Source organism: Empidonax traillii, unplaced genomic scaffold (genome assembly GCF_003031625.1).
Source record: "Empidonax traillii isolate 1590-97213 ecotype Southwest subspecies unplaced genomic scaffold, ASM303162v1 scaffold271:size677799, whole genome shotgun sequence".
NCBI classification, from domain to species: domain Eukaryota; kingdom Metazoa; phylum Chordata; class Aves; order Passeriformes; family Tyrannidae; genus Empidonax; species Empidonax traillii.
In genome coordinates this window covers 138,768-158,399 of record NW_020955464.1, presented here as the reverse complement: position 1 = coordinate 158,399, position 19,632 = coordinate 138,768, and the positions used below count along the sequence as shown (strand labels likewise).

General features: G+C 38.9%; 1 protein-coding gene across 11 annotated transcripts in view; it reads right to left on the bottom strand.

Annotated features, from left to right (window-relative positions):
• Positions 1-19,632, bottom strand: part of ABI1 (abl interactor 1) — a 77,521-nt gene that overhangs the window by 19,024 nt on the left and 38,865 nt on the right. For all 11 annotated transcript variants that reach the window (XM_027889748.1, XM_027889749.1, XM_027889741.1 and 8 more), the window contains exon 3: positions 9,565-9,741. In XM_027889748.1, coding sequence (XP_027745549.1) covers positions 9,565-9,741 — 177 coding nt within the window. The remainder of the gene's footprint in view (positions 1-9,564; positions 9,742-19,632) is intronic.

Here is a 19,632-nt window from a genome sequence, read left to right as displayed (position 1 = left end):
GTGTCAAAATTAAATTTATCTAAGCTTTGCCAGATACGTCTGCCAGGCTCCTCATGGGCAGTAAAGGGTGGAAAGCCCTTTTCTGACCATTCAAGTCCAAATCCAAATGAATGCTATTTCAATGGCAACGTGCACTTAAGGATTCATTCACGGAACCACGGTTTCAGCTATATGTGCAGAAGAGATGTGCCTGTTGTTTTGACACTTAACCTTCATGTGTTTTGAAGACATCCTAGCTGCTGCATTGAATGGCAAATAAAGAAAAGGGAATTTTCAAACAGGATGAGCAGCAGCACCTTTCACCTCTGGTTTATTGATTGAAATCTCATTCAAGCAATCACAACACTGGCTGCTGAAAATTGTGTTGGCATGGCTCTAATGATTGTTATTCTGAAATTTTAGCTCTTAGATTCAAGTAATCCTGTGACTCCACTGTATCATTTTAACAGCCTTTGTGATTGCAGAGGAAAAAAAATATAAAAACTTTGCCTTATGATGAAAGCATGTAGAATTTTTAAATACATTCAAATCAAGTTCTCTAATTTTTTTTTGGTGGGGGAACCTGAAGTGGTAGGGAAATGGGACACATGGATAGACACTCATATTTTTGAATCGAAAAAAGATTGGTTTCATCAACTTGGGAAAAAAACCAAAAACAAACAAACAAACAAAATCCCCAAAAAAGCAAACACAAACACCCAAAACATAAAATAATCCTTTTATTATAAGCATTATATATATATAATATATATATATAAGCATTATAAAATAATGCCCTTTTTTTTTGAGTTTGTTTGGAAATAAACTGTCACTTCCAGAAGAAGCCTCCTAAGGCAAAGCATTTCAAACTGTGGTTGGCACCTTCTCTTCCTTCTCCAAGAAACACAGATCAGTTTAAAGGCATCCATGAACTCAGTAAAAAAAAATAATTAAAATATGCTATACAGCAATGTGCATTTGAGATTACTAACGGGGTCTGCAAAACCACTGAAAAACAGCTGGGGTTTACAAATCAAATGAGGTTGAAAGCCACTGCCTCCAAGTTACTGATATTACAGAACAGAAACACAAAACCTCTTCCAAAATTCAAATGAAAAAGTTTAGCTCTGGCAAGTAAATTTTAAGGTCAACCCTTTTACTCCCAGTTGGGGCAGAAGTTCATCACCAGAGTTGGCAGGCACTTAAAACACTTCTGTCCCCACATACTTATTTCATGGATAAACATGAAGGCTCAGTTTCCAAGATGCCAGAGTAGTCTCCAAGGAATTATATTTTTAAAACAGGCCTTTAGCAATGAAGTTTGCTTTCTCCTCTCACAGGAATATGTGACTCTTCCCCTTACTTTCACCAGTTGCCAAGGGCAATGGCATAACACAAGGAATTTGTTAAAGGAGACCAAAAAGTGAAAAACTCTTGGTCTTGTCTCTCCCCAGCAACCATAGCTAAAAACTTTTTAAAGGCCCAGCAGGAAGGGTGGCATGGTTTCTTATCCAGTCTCTACTAGTAAATTTGCCTGCCTCAAAGATATAAACCCAAAATGCTTCCTTTCTCTCCTTCCCTTATGCAGTGTCATTCAGCATTCACGGTATTTCCACCCCCTCCTTAATCCCTGTTTCATTCTGCCTTCCCTGCAGTGACAATATGATTATCAACATCTAGCAATGATTCAGTTATCATCATCTTATTTCAAGCCTTTCTACTGCTAAGTACTGTTTAACTCACTAAACATTTATCTCAAGTCCAACAGCTCTTGACCTTTATTCCTATCTCTAGCACTAGTGAGCGTCATCTCTTTTGCTACCAGTTAAACAATATACAGACATATCCACACTTGACTGTGCAGAAGAAACTATTGTCATACTGCTTTCTGTAAGTAAGAAGATCCTCTCTGTTGCTGTCAATATAAACAAGAGTCATACAGGCAGGAAAACAAAAGGCCACAACACAAAAAGAACTGGGATTTGCATGAGTGAAGAACTCCTGATCCAAAAGACCTAAGTAAGGGAGGAGAGCAAGTGAAGCTAAGCAAGATGAACCATATGGCTATTTAATCATGGTTAACAAGCTAATTAATTAGGACACTTTTTTTTTTAATTTATTGGCTGAGCTTATGAGGTTAACATTGCTGCATTTCATGGTCTGAAAACAAAACGTAATGCTTTCTAAGCAACTAAAGAAAACTGCTTGGAATTGGGAACAGTTTATGTAGCAGAATATAGACTCAGCATGATTTTAAGAAAAAGGTGAAAAAAAGATAGCAGAAAAGCAAAAGGAGAAGCAGGCAACATGTTTATTGCACATTCAAGCATCTCTCTACAAATGCCTCTAGGCCAACCAGCCAGTTGGTAGAACATGACCATCACCAACTTGCCTGATTAGTACTGAGAAGGTCAGAGCCTGGAAGGAAGGAAATGCAGGGCATGAAGAGAAGCAGCAGCATGCATAAGGTTCACAGCTTGAAGAGGGAAGAGACTGTTCTGAGAGGGTATAAAATAAGAGATGGGAGATGCAAAAGGAAAAAGGCTTAGTCAAATAAAGAGCATCACTGAGAACTCCTGCAGAAGCCATGACTTGCATGACTCGCTTCTCCTGCTACTTATAGTACTGTACACACAGGAGACAGTTACCAGCCAGATAGCAGCATCCTGGATAACATACAGAGTAGAACAAAAACACAGTGTGTAGGCTTGCTGGGAATGCTTGTGATGCTGAGGCAGAGAACTAGACAGACCAGGATGTTCCCAGAAAGAAGACAGCAGGGTAAGCAGCAGTACTGCTTGGGCTTTCTTGCAAACATCGTAACAGAGAGATGTTTTAAAGAAGCAAGCAGAACAATTTTGCCTTTTCGTGGAAAACCCAATAAGCATGTGGCAGTCCTGGATAAAGCTTTAAGGGTTGTCACAAAACTAAGAAAGAAACCAGTCTCAGGTTCAAGAAATAGGAGTCAACGACGTTGCATTTCCAAAATATCACAGCTAGGGCAGTGACACATCTGCAGGGTTTCAACAGCATGGGAGAGCAGGTTGGCCAAGGACTGAGCCATTGGCGGACTGGAAAGCAGTAATGCAATTAAGGCAATGGGCAAAACAAGTGTTTGCAACAGCCATGCAAGGCATTTATCAAAGCCAAAAGGGAGGCTGCTCCTGTAACTGATGCCAGGAATTTAGAACACCTGGACTGAAGCAGTTTAGCTGTGGGTTTGGAAGGACAAACAATGATTGCTCATATCAGGAGGCTTTACTTGCTTAAGGCAACTATTTTGGCAATTCCAGCATACTCATTTCTGGTAGTCTAAATAGTACAAAACACCTGCAGATAACGGCAGTACTGCAGGTGGCTGTAACTGAGGCCAAAGGGAACAAGACCAAGAATTGTATGAATGGGTGGGGTGTGAGGCAATCAGAAGTACTTGCTGGTAGCCAAAGGATGTCCAGACACTGAGGGACTCCAATGGCTGGCCTCAGGAGGCAGTCATCTAACTGTTTTTAACAGTTTTCATGCCAAATAAGAAGACATGGGGGAGTCATGATTCAGGGAACTACAAAGCTATCATTTGAGCTACAAACTGTGCTTCGAAAACTAGGGATGTTGCACACAACTCATTTATGTGAGCAAATGTATCTATAAGGCCACACAAATGTATCTAAAAGGCCACACAGAAAGCCACTTGCAGACAGAAGCAAAATTCTTATCATAGTGATGTCCAGCAGGTTTCTCCTGCACATTTCAGCTATGAACTCCTCAATTCCAGACTGCAGGAACTTCAGATCTCTGTGCAGGCTGGTTGTACTTCCCCTGCTTTATGTTGCTCACTGTTTCTCCAACTCCTGAATTTAAAGAGCCAATTTCTCTATATCCTGCCATATTTAGGATCACTGAAAGTCATCATTAAAGACCATGCAATCTAAGCACTGGTCAATGAAAACAAAGGTTTACAAAGTGTGCCAGTCTGATCTCCATTAATAGTATCTCCCTTAATAGTAAGTTACAAGCAATATACTCGTAACTTTAATATATAGTCTACAAAAGCAATAATCAGCCTAAGATCCGTTACCTTTGACCAGTAATCACAGTCATCAACTGCAATAGAAAAACACCCCACAATTGCTCCTGACTCTTTAGTCAACCTCCCCTTTCACTTAAAAAAGGTACTTCCTTTATGAGTCAAGGGAGAATGTCCCTACAGAAAGGTAGCTGGCCAGTAGACCATTTGAAGTGTTATCATATATGAGCAGCTTGGCAATTTTGCTTAAGATGGACTCCTGCCTCACCAGTGGAGCCGTTTTGGAATACCACAAAGGTGACATAGGGTAAGAAAAGCAGCAGCTGGAAAGGTGCTTGTATATGAAGGTATGGGATGGCTGAGGAAAAGAAAGAATAAAACCCCAAACCTAGAACACAGTTTCCTTACATAAATCAAGATATGGAGTTTGGAAGAATATGTAATCAAAGATGCCTTTCAGCAGGCAGGCTGTATGTGGGTGTCAGACACTCAGGGTAACACACTTCTGCCACTAGTTTTGTGCAGTTTTCAAAGAATGATTCCTGTGTCTCAGTTTTCTTATCAGAATGTGCCAGAAGCCTTTTTTGTTCTTTATCTCCTTATAGTCCATGGTACAGCAGATTTTTTGGAGAAAATTTAGGATTGAAATCAATACTTCTTTCAAAATTGAACATATGTAGGGAAGTCTCTCTGCCTCTCTTCAGTGAAATCTTACCTTTACCTTTTAACTATAACCTCTCCCTGTATTATCTGCAACATAATAGTTAGTCTTCTGTTTTAACAGCAAACAGATGTAGCTTGTTAGTATTGCTTCTCTCCTTTTTTTCTTTTTTTTTTCCTATAGTTTCCAATTAAAAGGCAAAAATTTTCAAGTCAAATGTGACCTTAGAATGTTTTTACATTTTAAACTGCTATTAACATATGAAAACCTGCTTGTGGATGACAGACAAACCTTATATTGTTCCCTCAGCATCAGTAGTCTTGGTCAGAGAAAGACACCGAGATTTCTGCCTTTAAACACTTCAAGCATTTTCAACTGAGTTGGTAGCTTTGCATCTAACTACCATAAAAAAGGTTAACATAAAAAAAAAGTATTTTCAAAATTAGAAAATAAAGAGACCTCAAAGTTTTGAGTTTTCTTTGCAAGCTGAAAGGCTTTAAACCTACATTGTATCAGATGACATAGGCACGCTTCTGAGTTTCTAGTAGCAAGTGCCCTACGGAAATCACACAGTGTTAACACTCACAACAGAGTCATTAGAACTGGCAACAGGAAGTTCCTTTTTCCCCCAGAGAAGCATTCTTTACCCTACAGCAGTATTTACTGTTTGGCCGTGACCCCCGAGGGATGATGTGACATTAATGAAATTGGCAACACGACATCCTTTGAAGCGTGAATGTCTGATAGAGGTTGGTGAGGGGACAAAGGCAGCAGCGGCTCAGGTTCAGGATCCCTGTGTCACTTTGGTTTTATTACAGTTAATTATTTAAAATTTAATACCCCAGTGGGTAACACATAAACAGTGTTACCCTATAGGGTAAGTAGGCACGATTAGGTAGCTTTCCACCCTCACATGAGCATCTCATCTGCATGTTTGTTTTGCACTGACACATATGTAAGCATGAGGACTACAGGCGAGTAGGACAGGCTGAGAAGGGTGGGTGAGAGCAAGACTCCCTTCTTTAAGCCTGGTGTTTGGTAAGTTCTGGCCCAATCCCTACTTTAAGGGAGTCCTTCCAACTTCTATTTGCTTGAGAAAGATTTCTGAATGCTTAACTCCTGTTTGACTTCCTGGGCTCAAAAGCTTCTTATAGTTTTAATGTGCTGAAATGCAAATTTTTTTATGGTGAGAAAATTACAATTTTTTTCTTGAAGCTGAAAAGCAATCAATCTTCACATACAATTTAAGTTTGGTTTTGAAGAACTATTAGTTCCATAAAACAAACTTGATCCCATTACAGCTATTAGGCATTTCACTTAGGCATGTATTCAACATTTTATCTGCCTGTACCATAAGGCATCATTTCAATTTCCTACTTAGCTGCCATTTTACAAATTGCTGCAATTCCACCTGCCTCCTAATCGAAAAAGATTATAATAAATTCAAAGGCCAATTTGAATTTGGCTTTTAAGGGCAAATTCTACGGCTTTTAAGACAGCTTCCAAGCTTCCTCCTTCTTCTCCCCACTCTTAAACTAAGGATTTTCTGTATGAGTAATTGTGTTTGACCTATTTATTTGCTGGCACAGAGGAAGGAAATGTTAAAGTAGCCTCTGCCTAATAATTTTAAACCAAGCTCCACACAGGAAGGTAGACATTCATATCACGACAGTTGCTCTTGTTTACCAAGAACGACTTCAGCTACACTCCCCAATGCCCGGAGGGTGACAGCTGAGCAACTACTTAACAGACCAGCAAAAATGCTTGCCTGTGTGTTTCTCGGAGCCATCCACACGTATTTTGTGGCAAGGCAAAGCCTTCTGGCTAGCAAATCAACTTTAAAAGCCCTCCTAATTTTGACTGATGCTAGCCTTGGTTTTATAGGGACATATATAAAAACCAGCAACTTTCCTCCTTTTGGAGACGTTGTCTATATCTGTCCCTGCAACTCTGTCATGCTAGGATGCTCTACAAAAGCTTTTCAACCAAAAAGCTGCTGCAGGAGGAGAAAGCACTGCCTTCTGAGGAAGTGTCTCCCATCAGTGAGGAAACCTGCTATAGAGAGCAGCTGCTTTTATCACTGCTACCTCCACCCTCACCTGTCCCCATAGAAATTGCTTCATGTATGCGAGACAGAGGGAAGCAGGTAGAGCTGTCCTCCCTGCCCCAAGTGCAGGCACCTGCTTTTGCATCCCTTCTACACAGCCATAAGAAGTGGAGACAAAGAAAATGAGCTGTGAGTATATATAGGAGGTGTTCCTACATTTGCTCAGATGGAAAATGTATGGTGAAAACAGCATTTACCCTGAAGATTACACCTTTCTAATTTTTTAGCTCTGTGAGATATTATTTTTATGTACACTTTTTATATAAAATAATTCAGGATCACCGTGAAAAATATACTGCATATTTAATTAGTATCAATATTTAATGAAATAAATAAAAGCAGAAACAGGGTATAATCCAGTCTGTATCTTTGATTTCTCTCCTTGTGTTTTTCCTTTCTGTTTCTTTATCAAAGCATGCACCAGAACACAACAGAGTTCCATTAACAGCAATAAATTGTCATCTGCAGATTTCAAAATGTTGCATGAATTTTATTTAATTCTTAAATGCCAATGTATGTGTTGTACTTTATTTTACTGATAGTGGTTACAGCAGAAGACATTCAAGGACCTGCAAGTTAGCCAAACCAACAATTATTCCAGGCAAAAATCAAAATTCTTTTACTCTAGAAAAACGTGGTTTATAAGGCCCTGTTGGACATGTTGCTATCCAACTTGGGGTGAAGTCTTTGCTCAAGAAAATAAGGCTTAACAGAATCTGAAGCATCTTCTAAGACCATTCTGGACAAAGTTTGTAATTCAATATGCTTCCCCCTGATTTGTATGTCCAAGTGGTAACTCAGGTTCTCAGCATCATCTGTTATTTGTGCTGACTTCCAACAGGACCTGATCTGGTTTCTGAAGTTGTTTTGGTTTGATTTTCTTACAAGAGCACTAGCTACATCTAGGTTTGCAGACAAAGTAAGCTACTTCCTTCAGAGCTTTGATCTGTGTCAGTCTTGGAATCCAATTAATATGATGGCTAAAACATTTAATTATGTCATTCATTAGTGACATAATGAGTGTGTCTCAGCACACTCTTTTCAGCAGTGTGTCCAGTGAATGTCAACACTAATGAAGGTGTCAAATGCATGACAGCCACCTTGAACTATATACCTGAGGTCTGGCTGGTAGCTTATTTCATTTGTGTAACAAGTCTACACAAAAAATACCAACTGTTTCATGCCTTCCACAGTTGTAAAACTAACTCAGGCAAACCACTCAATGAAGAAACAATAGCATGATATAATTTGCAGCTGACTTCTAATGAGTTGGTAAATTTGGTTACTACTAGCAGATATTTTTACCTCTGAAAAGACCAAGCTTTTATTATAGAATAAACTACTAACATCTAAAAAAACCCTTTACCAGAAAAATCCCATAAGAGCTGCCTAGAAATAGGTAAACAGAACCTCATTTCCACCCCCTAAACAAAGAGGATCACATGAATAAAGACACTGGCACTCCCAAAAGCAAACAGCCATACTGGAAAATGCAACTACTACACCTTAACAGCTTCAGCCTTCATGGATCAAACCACCTGTTTTGAGCCTGCACAATTGCAAATAGTTCAGCAAAGCATCAATTGCAGAGACTAACAGTAACTATTCTACTTTTAAAAAGTCTTCTACAGCACCTGATCCCTGGAGCACTTAAATGCAGAAACCAATAACCTGACACCGAATTCCTGTGTTCTTTATTCATAGAGTGCTCAAATGCAGACTGTACTGAAAAATCACCAATTTCTCTGACTCCAGTGTTTCTATTTTGTAGAAATTCAGACTATGTCTTTCAGGTTTCTACACAAGACTGTTCTTCATCCAGTTTGGCTTCAATTATTATAAACTGTAAAATTCAATTATGTAAAAAAACAGTAATACAGATTTAGTTACAAACAAACAAAAAAAATCAGGTAGTCTGAAGTCACTACATTAATTCATACTAGAGCTGTCAGGATATAGAACTTCTTTCTAACTTGTGTTGGAATTAGACTCCTCTGGCCACTGGGATGGTTACTATGAAGCAGGAGGGACCCTGGTACTCTTTTATGTCAAGTAATTCTGAAAGATCTGTTCCTCAAGAGCTCAGCCATTCAAAGGCTGATGTAGCTGCACAGCTGACTGACCAGTGCACATCAAGTTTTAGAGGATACAGGGGTGTTGAATTAGTGCCATCCAAGGGAAGATTGTTGTAAACTGAATATACCTGGAAGGCCTACTCTAGAGAGATACAAAGGTATTTATTATAAAAAGATGTCCAGGGAGCAAATGGTGTTACATTAATTCACTTCAATTATGACCATTTCAAAGAAGGTGGACATTAATTTATGAAGGCTTTTATTTAGAGACAAGGAAAACAAGACTCTCTGAAAGCATGGGAGTGAGACATCAAAAATCACTGAGATTTAAAAGCAAATGAGCTGACCCTCTTTCTGCTGTCCACCCTCCAAAACACCCCACCCCACCAGCTAGTTTCCCAATTTAATCAAAAGGAGGAAGGAGTAATAATCCTAAAAGTCAGTCACGGCTCTTTTTGACAAGTCATTAGCCTAAGATCATGAGCCACTATTTCCTGACACTATGACTACCACTGACAGTCACAAGGTTATGGCCAACAGTGCTCAAAAAACCCGCACTGTAAAACAATCCATTTTGTTATTGAAATGTTTGTATATGGGAGCATATTACCCTTCCTATCATTAAGGAACTAAACATTTTAACATCAGTAACATTCTGCCCTGCCCCTATCTCCTGGTCTGTGTTACTTGGAGTCCTCAAGTATCTGGATATTCTTACCTTTACGCCATGGCCAACATCATCCAGCACCGTGTAGTCTATAGGTTTTCGAATATACCTTACAGGACGTTCCATGTTCGCTGGTGCTATAATTTTGTGAGTTCTTGATGTGTTCTTATTGGTCGTCAAAATGCCTATCTCTCTGCGAGCGACCTTTTCTTTATGGATGTCCACAGTCTAGATTAAAAACAAGAAAGTATGGGTTTCTTTAGGCATTTGCTGGTTTGTTGTTTTTTTTTTAAATAGAGCTAGCTACATGTTTAGGCTTCGCTGTAAGATAAAGAGTCTGAACTAAGTTAATACTGCTGGAAGGATGCCAGTTTATTGATGAAATGAGTTTAATCTACACAAACGTTGTTAGAAAATTACACCTTAATGAAATAACCAATATTAATAATAAAATTACAATTATACATTACTGCTTTGACACTCTAAAGACACTATGCAGATACAGTCCTTGCAGATGAACCCTCAGTGTTCTTATGACAGGCACTAGTAATAAATTACTCCAACTCCACAGCTGGGAAACCAGGACAGACAAGCTAAGCAATTTGCCCACAGCCCCAGAGGGGGACTAAGCTTGGGAAGTCTGTGCGGTAATTTCTTTCAGCAAAGCCATCAGTGCATGTCAGAGTAAGAGTCTGCACAGAGAAGGACTAATTTCAGCACTGAGGCTAGTTTCAATCATACTGTTCATAGCAGCTTTATTAAAAGAGTAAAACAAAGCCTTAAAGATGCAAGTAAAGGAATATAAAATATGCTAAGTACCATAATTTTATTAGAAAAATATCTAAAGAGACAAAGAAAAGCCAGTCCAGCAGTGTGTAAAAAATCAAACTAAGCTTCACATAACAGACATATGTTTCTACACGCAATATAACCACTGTTTAAACCCTAGCTGAAGGAGAACAAGTGCAAATCAATCATCAGATGTCACAAGAACTCCCACCTCTAGAAAGCCTATTTCGAGCTTCAGGGGTTGAATTTACTCATTTAAGTACCTACTAGAACTTCAGGATCTTGTTGCAGGAGATGGTATATGACAAAAACCACCACTTGGAGCAAAACCTATCAAGTCACCACTTTTTCCACTAAAGAAAGTAATTCTTAGTCTGTAAGTATCAATTCTTCCTAGAGAGACTATCATAGGAAAAAAAAAAAGAAGAGTGAAAGTTCAGAAAGAAAGGAAAATCCTTGTCCATCAGTATTTGTTTAGGTATGTCTCTAGAATTAGTCTAATCTAAAATGAATGTCGTGATGTGCAAAGTTTTGTTTAGTGAAGCAGAGTCAAAGATGAAGCAGAGAATTAGTTTTCACTCTACTTCTGTATGAGGCAAGATGAAAAAAAAACCAAGGTCAGTATCCAGGAAATGACCATTTCTAGGAAAGCCAGCATTCGGTGTCCACTGTGAAATGTCTTTAGCAGAACTGCTTTTTTCATTAACTGGTACACATGCTTAAGTAATCCTAAATTCTCCTAACTAGAGAAAGACATAAAACCCTCCTTAACAGCTTTGTTAGATACCATTGCAGAATATAAGTGGGAACACAAGTGGAGAAGCACCTAAAGCAGGAATACCAAGCAAGTTTGTTTTCATAGCTTAGAGCTGAATAACAGACTACTTGTAACATTGCAAAAGGTTCTTTTACTTTGGAAGCACTGAAAATCTTAGCAGAAGTAAGAGTTGTGATTTTCCAGAGCAACGCAGGACATTAAAAATGTATGTCTGCATTAGCTTACTTGGAATAAATTAATTAAGTATTCCAATAAAACTTTGGAGAAAGCTTTATTGTTCTAAATGCTCATGCTCTGAAGAATCCCCAAGTCAGGAACTAAAAAAAACACCTTCTCAAGTGAGACAATCCTATATATCAAGCATTTACCACTACATCAGTATCAGATATCACCCACTGCAGCCACATTTGCTCTGACAGCCAATTTCACAGATGATAGAATGAGGACTAAAGAATATGACCACTCTTATTTTTTCAAATCCAGCTGTTTTTTGTTCTTTTCCTTTTAGAGACTAAAATATACATGTTAGTTCTGCCTTTAGTTTATTTCTTGATCTTGCTGAAAAGGATTATGACTGTTGTGCTACATGTTGTTGGATCATCTCTCTTCCAATTTCTCCATACAACCTGAACCTTTCTGTTCAATAACAGCAGCTCTCAAACTACCTTTTAAAACTCTTTAATAATAAGCAGCTTTTCATATTTTGTAATACACAAGCATTGTATGGGTGAGAAAAAAAAACAGCTAGTTACAGTCAACTGAACAACAGCAATATAGGAGGCCTGAGAACACCAATCTAAGAAACACACTACAATGTTTCAAAATAGAGTATTTTAAAATACTGCTATGTCCCTTGAAATAAACCATGTTTCTACTTCATTCTCGCAAAACAAATCTGTTACTACTAATAAATTCGGTTTTGTTCAGCGGATGGAAAAACGCGTAAGTTACTGCAGCAGAGGGTAAGAAAGTCCAGGAAAAGATGCTGTACCATATCTGTTTTGGAAACTAACTTAAGTAATGCTGAAACAAATTGTTGTTAATGGAAAAAACCTCTTAGAACAAGAAAAGAGCATATATTAATTTTATCGGACAGCTTATCCAAAATGAAGCAGTGATCTGTAAAGCCTTTGCACGGATTTCAGTAAGGTAAACAAAGCAAAGAGGAGACTGGCTGTATCATAGCACAGGGCCAACAACAGGGCACATATGCAAGCCTTGAACAGCATTCAGGCATGCCTGTGCAAGAGACTAATTTGCTGTTCAAAGCAAACAAGACTGCAACTCCCACCACATCTGGTGCACCGGAAAAGCACGGCGGGATTTTACCCCTATGCAAAGCAAAGGCTCACAGCATATGCTTTGCCCAGAGCAATAGGCTGCCCATCAGAGCTACTAGACAGCATCTTACTTCAAGAAATTACTTTTTTCTTAGATCTGCATATTATTAACTCTGATGTGAACAATTGTTCATTATTCTATTTTTATTTGTATCTATTTGCTTAACATTCATGTGTAAGTTTATTCTTTATTTGTAGGCAATGCTTTTCACTTCCAGAAGAGGAAATACTCAACACAGGAACAATTATTAGTAGGACAGCATAATTATCCAGCCAGAAGAGTTAATGTCAAAGAAGCACAAGCCACATATACCAGGTAACAGTCAAAACAGACAATTCTCAAAACTCTGGTCACATTTGACATCTGTAGCTATGAGTGTTTGCTCTGATATGGTAACAAGATAGTTAAAACAGTAGTTAGTTTGTGATTTCACGCACAAGACTTACTTTTAAACATCAAAGACAGAGCAGCAAAGTTTGGCCAGCTGACTTGGGTTAACACAGGTTAATAAGCACTAGCAAAGAATCAGACTATCTTCGATTATGTTTGGCCTGTGCTGAAACATAAATATTAAACATAACTTAAAATCTGGGGTATAGGGATGGGCTTCTCACTCCTAGCCAACATAATGCAGTGATAAAAACTTCAGCATTACAGTGACTTGGAGAAGAGGGAAAAGCACAATACGTTTTCTTTGGGAGGCAAAATTTAACTCAAACCCCTTTGCCATTATAACTGGGTGCTAGGGACTATGCCAGCTAATCCAGAAGCAAAGTTAAGCTTGGAGGTTGAAGGAACTGTTAATTATTAGCTGCCTCCTCTGTCTTCTTCAAATCATATGAAAAAAACCCAGTTGAACAACAGGATGTAGAGTTAAAATTTAACTGTTTGCTTCCTCAGAAGTAGCATCAAGGCCAAGTGCAGCACAGCAATGATACAGCAAATAGTCATTCTTTTATTATTCTGTGCTGTAGATACCACTCTACCCATGCGCTAAAGTGTGCAAGCCCAGAACAAACAATTTACAAGGAATAGAAACTGCAGTACATCTGGCCAAGCTAATTTGAGGATATGTAAATATTTTAATACAGCTCACACATCTAGGCATGTAGAGAGGGGGACGAGAGGAGAAGAAGGGAAAAAGAAAAACAATTCAAGCTTCTACAATCTTTTTAATCCTGAACCACTGCAACTCAAATTTATGAGCCAGATACTCACACAGCCACCACTCCTCTCACTAAATGCATGCACAGCTGGTAAAGAACAGGAAATAAAACAAAAAGAATCATCTCTGTCAAATCAATTCCACTAACAAGGCACTGCCAACTTAAGGCTGTCCTGAAGGACAGGACAACTCATTACACTAATACCACAAATTTACACCAAGAAAATACCCTTTAGATTTGTACTCCAGAAGTGCTGTGCAGGAAAACTCCAGGTTTCCTACTCTGCTCCTCCCCAGTTCCTCACAAATGAAGCTGTAACAGCACACACACTGACCTGTGTGGTGGAGCTGGAAAAATCTGCCAGGCTTTTGGGAAGAGTGGAGTTAGGGGAGAGAACAGCTCCCCAGTCCTCAACAGCGAAAGTGGCTGCTACCAGGTAAAAAGAGTGGACAAACAAAACTCCCCAAAAGGGACACTAAGATAGAATGTAGAAAGTCACAAATTAAAAAAAAAAAAAAAAAGGGCAAATAAAACCCACCCCAAAACCAACCAACCATCAAAAAAACCCCCACTTACCAAACACTCCCTCCCCACCCACAAAAGCCCCAAAACTCAAACTACCAAATGAGTTTGAGGAACAGCAAAAAGTCACTTCAAGGACATTTCCTTCATTTAAAAAAACCTAACATCCAAACACATAAGAGAAAAAAAAAATCTAAAATTACACCCCCACTTTTTCAGGCCATTTCATGCAATGGTTTTAAGAAGTTTTGTTTTCACATATGAATGGCCTTCAAACCAGTGTCCTGTGCTGCACAGTGCTGCAAGCTGGTAACTTTTCAACTCGTCCCCAAACACAGACAAGAAGGAATGTAGGCTCAAAATCTACAGGCTTCCTTAAGCTGCTACTTTCTCTAAATTCAGGAGACAAGGAAAGCTGGGCAACTTTACTGTCAGAAGTTTTCTGTAATTTTGACATTGTATCCCTTTTTTGATTTTTCAGTTTGTGTTGAATATAGAGGTGGGTCTGTTACTGTATTTCAAGTAAAGCCCTGGTTACAAGGTAATCAGTGTTATATAAACACCTAAATGTTAACAGAATAGATTAGAATTACTTTATACAAACAAAACCACAGATTTATAAAAGAATGGCATCAGAAAAAGAGCCCTAAGACGTCTAATTGAAAACAAGCCAATTGGAACAGTAGATTTGACATACCCCATCAGGCTGGCAATCCATCAAATATAGTATCTTGCTTCAGCAAAAACTGTGCCTGATGTGATACAAAATATTGGGCAAAGACATAGGCTTCACAGTGAATCTTGTCAATAAAACTACAAATATATGGGATAGACAGTGCTGCAGAGAAAGTATAGTGTCCAACCTTGACCTCTGGGACAACTGTCTGGATTCTAAGCTTACTACTTTACATTTGCATATGAAAAGTAAGTTCTGTTCTACTACCTGTAAAAATGAGCCACAGCTTCAGACTTAGGTGGAAATAGTAATAAAATACATATAGTTGAATGTTAAACACATTCTAACACCAAAAATATTTTCTACATGTTCATACATACAGACTATAAATAGTAGTGTTAACCAAAGGAAACATAACTTAAGAAACAACTAAGGTGCTTTCAGCATCATTAAAATAAATGAAAAATACCCAAATCCTCAATCTTTGCAATCTGTTCCTAGACACAGTTTAATATTAACCCTTAATGTCATTCTCCAAAACTACAGATTTCATTGTCTTGCTCTACAGTTCATACAATAAGCTTCCCTGAAATGAAAAAAAAAACTGATGAGACTAAGAACATAACCCTGTTTCTGTTTTAGAGACAGAGATTTATTCCACTGCTACTTCCATAAAGAAATTGTATTTAATAAGACTCTAACAGATGAGTTACAGATAACTGAGTAACAGCACTGAAGAGATCCTGGACACGGTACACCGTACAGGCCACTTGCAAGGAAGTGAGTTTGACCTACAAAAAGAACAGTAAAATCCCCACCTTTAATGAGCTCAGCCAGACAGCTAACTTTTTCAGTGAGAGCACCATTTTATGCTGTTATTTTTTAAAGAAAATTCAACAGAAAATTTAGTGTTATTCAACACAGGAAGTGTGAGCATATTTAAACTGCAAGAAAAATATTCTACAGAAAAGATCAATTATAGGTTTAAGGCACATCAGGCATAAAAAAACACAAGTGAATAGTTTGTGGGTTTATGACACATACAGATGTCTGCACAACACTACAAAGTACATATTTCATTAACTCACAATGAAAGTGCTAGTAATTCAAGCACTTGACTTGATGACTAATGCAAATATATGTTGTATGATTCCCACCAAGATATAGTTTGAGAAACTTAAGAGTTTACCTATGGAACTAAAATAATTTATTTCCATCTCTTATCCAGGAGAGTCTGAGCACTAAGCAAGCCTGGCCTCACAGGAGACACAGAGAGCAGAGTGTCAGCACAACTGGCATTGCTCATCCTTGTTTATCACTATGCACACACTCATTTAGTCCATGGGGATCTTCTCCAAAGTATGAGGCTGTTTAGAGGCTGGCATTGGGAACTAGAACTGTCAATTCCATTGACTAGAAATTGTTTGAATACCCCAGCTGTGACTGCACCAACTCAATTACAGACCAAAACTGGGCAGTTTGGTGAGCATTTTTTCTTACCAGTTTTTCAGCACAGACATTTGGTTAAGTTAACCAACATTGGAGAAGCATATAAGGGAACTGAATGAAACACTGACAGAAGTACTGCCCTGTTATCAGTAACTAGTGGGACCAATCCTGTCTCTAAGGCAGAAGACTTGATGAAACCTTTTATCATGTTCAGTTAGCCATCAATTGTGTGAAATTCAAGTCCCTAATTAGCTTTGAACAAATCTTCATCTCAAGTTACCATACTAGAGGCTTTATATCGGTTATCTTTCACAACAAAAAGAGGAAAGGTCTTTCTTAGCATCTCCCTCTTCAAGAGATGAATTCAAGACATCTTTAACAGTCCCTTGGACAGTCACCAGAATCAAGTCTGCTAAAGTACTGTCAACTTATCAGTCAATCCACAGAAGAAAGTCAGTGCCAGCAACAAGCAAGTTAGTAGAGAAGAAAGAGGGAGACGCTTTTTTCAGTTCCCCAAATTCTTTTCAGAATATAAGGATTTCAAGGCTTTATTATTTCACATACACAATCCATCACTACAGCTAATAGTTGCCTGAACACCACTGTCTAAAAGTCATTTGAGAATCCTCAGAATATCCTGCCATGCCTTCTGAAGCTGCATCATGAAAGACAGGTCTCCTATCACCTCTGAAGCATTTAGACATCCGAGTTTCACCTTGTGTGTTTGCTTTGTACGTGGTGCTGGCAATGTAGGAGGCAACTGAAATAGATTTAAGAGCTGCAAATCCAGTAATATTTTCTGGTAAGTTTATAGATAGAAGTTTCTCACACATTCCCTTCAGCATGTAGACAAGTGACAATAGTAGGACAGCCTCTCCAGAAAGCTTCATCTCCTGAAGTCCTGGTAAATCCAGGCCTCTTAAGGTAAAAGGCTAGAGGAGTCAGATAAGCCATGTCTCATGTAATCTGATATGTCACCTTCCTTTTCCTGCAGAGAGGGCTCACATTCAAGAGGTTTTACAGATTAACACAATGAACTAAGGCCATCAACACAGATATATACAGCAACTTTCACAGTCCATATAAAATGTTCACCATCAGCAGAGGGGGGAAAGGCATTAGACAGATTAAAGGAAAAATAATAAAAGAAATACTAAGTCCTATTTCCAGAAGTAACTCACACATAAATATATTTAAAATACATTTATACACATGAAATATATTTATATACATGAGCTATATACCTATATATATAATCACAATGCTAACAATGCATCTTATAAATATCATCCATTGGGGATGAGGGTTTATAAAGTGTTGGTTGTGGGCTTTATTTTGACAGTTTATCACTGTATTTCTTAATTATGTCTGAACACAGATTATATGCCAGTTTAATCCTATGGAGCTAGCCACTGACTCAAGAATTTAAACCTTTTTCTTTATAAAGACTAGCAGATTTTCTCTGATTGTCCAAGCAATTGACACCAGCATAAAGCAGACCAGACTTGAGCAAGGTTTGAAGGTATTTTATACCTTCATATACATTTTTTTTCTGGGGTCTCAGGAGAGTTGGGTGGAGGGAGAAGTAGTCAAGGAGGGAAGTATACCATAAATATCTCATTTACTCAGGACAATTTGCTTTCTGCATGGTTTCAGAAGCACTGAATGCAAAACAATAATGCACATAGTTCCACAGCATGTTTCTTAAGCCACACTGATTTCAAGACATACTTTAAAAAAAATTGATTGCTGACTGACAGAACATATGCTTGCAAGTGTGGAAAAAAAGCCTCATTAAAATCAAGAAGCTGAAAACAAAAGCCAGAGAAACAGGCTAAAAGATTACTGGGCATAGACAAGTAGCCCCACCTTTAGCCTTTCTTCCAAAAGGAAGACTGGGATTCACTGAGAAGTGGACCCCAACTTCCAAAACACAACCTGTGGAGTGGCACGTACACCTATACAATAGCACTGAAAAGGAAAAAAGAGAGGCCTGTTCAGCTAAAGGATTATTTATATAGATGCTTTTCAGAGTACCCTATTGGCAAATCTAGTCACACGTTCTGCTGGGGAAACTGAGCAGAAAGGGGACGCGGGGCAAGGACAGACCAGAGGGGCTGGGAGTGGGTACATGATATTCTAGGACAAGAATCAGAGCAAAGAAACCAGCCCACTTGTCCAAGAGCCAGACTTGACTTCATGCCTGATTTTTCTTTCCTGGTGCCAAGTGCAAATAGGACTGCTATGGAGGACACATTCATCCTTCAGACAGGACAGAAGGAAAGAAGCTTCTCACGTTATTCTTGCTTATTCTCTTCAGAGTATGGTCACAGATAATGCTGAGAACATAAAATGGGGCAGCTGACAGAAACCAGTAGGTCTCACCTGTGAAATGCCACCTCAGAGAATTAGGGTCTATAAATGAGAAATATCTGTGGAGAGACACAAGGGTGTCTCATCACACCTTCAACCCCTGCTCCCCACATTCCCCAGCTGAAAGGAAGACAATCCCAACACAGAGCATAAGGAGGGGAGGTCTGCAGGAGTGTCTTTGGGAACAGGGAGAGGGATGTGGGATGTAAGACTGGCAGATGGTAACTGAAGGCAAATGGAGTTTAAGTCCTACAAAGGAAGAGATTTTTAGCAGCTCTACAGAGGCCCTCGTTACAGAAAAAAAAAAAAAAAAGTAAAGAAAACAGTCCTCCCTCCTCTCCATTGCATTGGTTAAATGCCAGAAGCATTTTGCTAAAGTTCACATAAGCATGGGGGAAATGGAACTTCAAACATCTGGAGTATGGAGGTCAGACAGCGCTGCAGAAGCAGCTGGCCCTGCACGCAGGAGGCAGCTGTCTGCCAGGACGTCAGTCGACTGAAGGGAGGAGGTGGGATGGGTCTGTGGCTAGAAGAAAGAGCCTGGAAAACAGCAGATTGAAGTTCTATTCCTGGCTCCACCAGACTTCCTGTGCTACGCCAAGCAAGTAGCTTTGCTGCTTGGGCCAGATTCTTGGAGCTGTGCACCTGCAGCAGTGTTGAGAATAGACACAGTGTAGGTGGGCACAGGTACAGGCACCGCTGCCACAGCTGCCTGCTCTGAACACAGTGAAAGGGAGAAAGTGACCCCAGATTTCTCTGTAAAACACCTTCCACCCGTGCTTTTCATTGCTAATGAAAAAGCACAAGTGAGTTATGGGTCACACTTCCCATTGTGGCAAACCCTACTTGCAGATTTTATCCGTTTGAGCAAACCAAACAGACACATGGTGCAAAAAGAAGTGAATTATGAACATTACTCATTAAAAAAAAAAAAAAGCTCTCTAATGACCTCTGGACCTCTGATACATGTTCATGGGGAGTACAAACAAATTTTTGTGTTCTAGATAACTTTTTTTCTTTCAAAT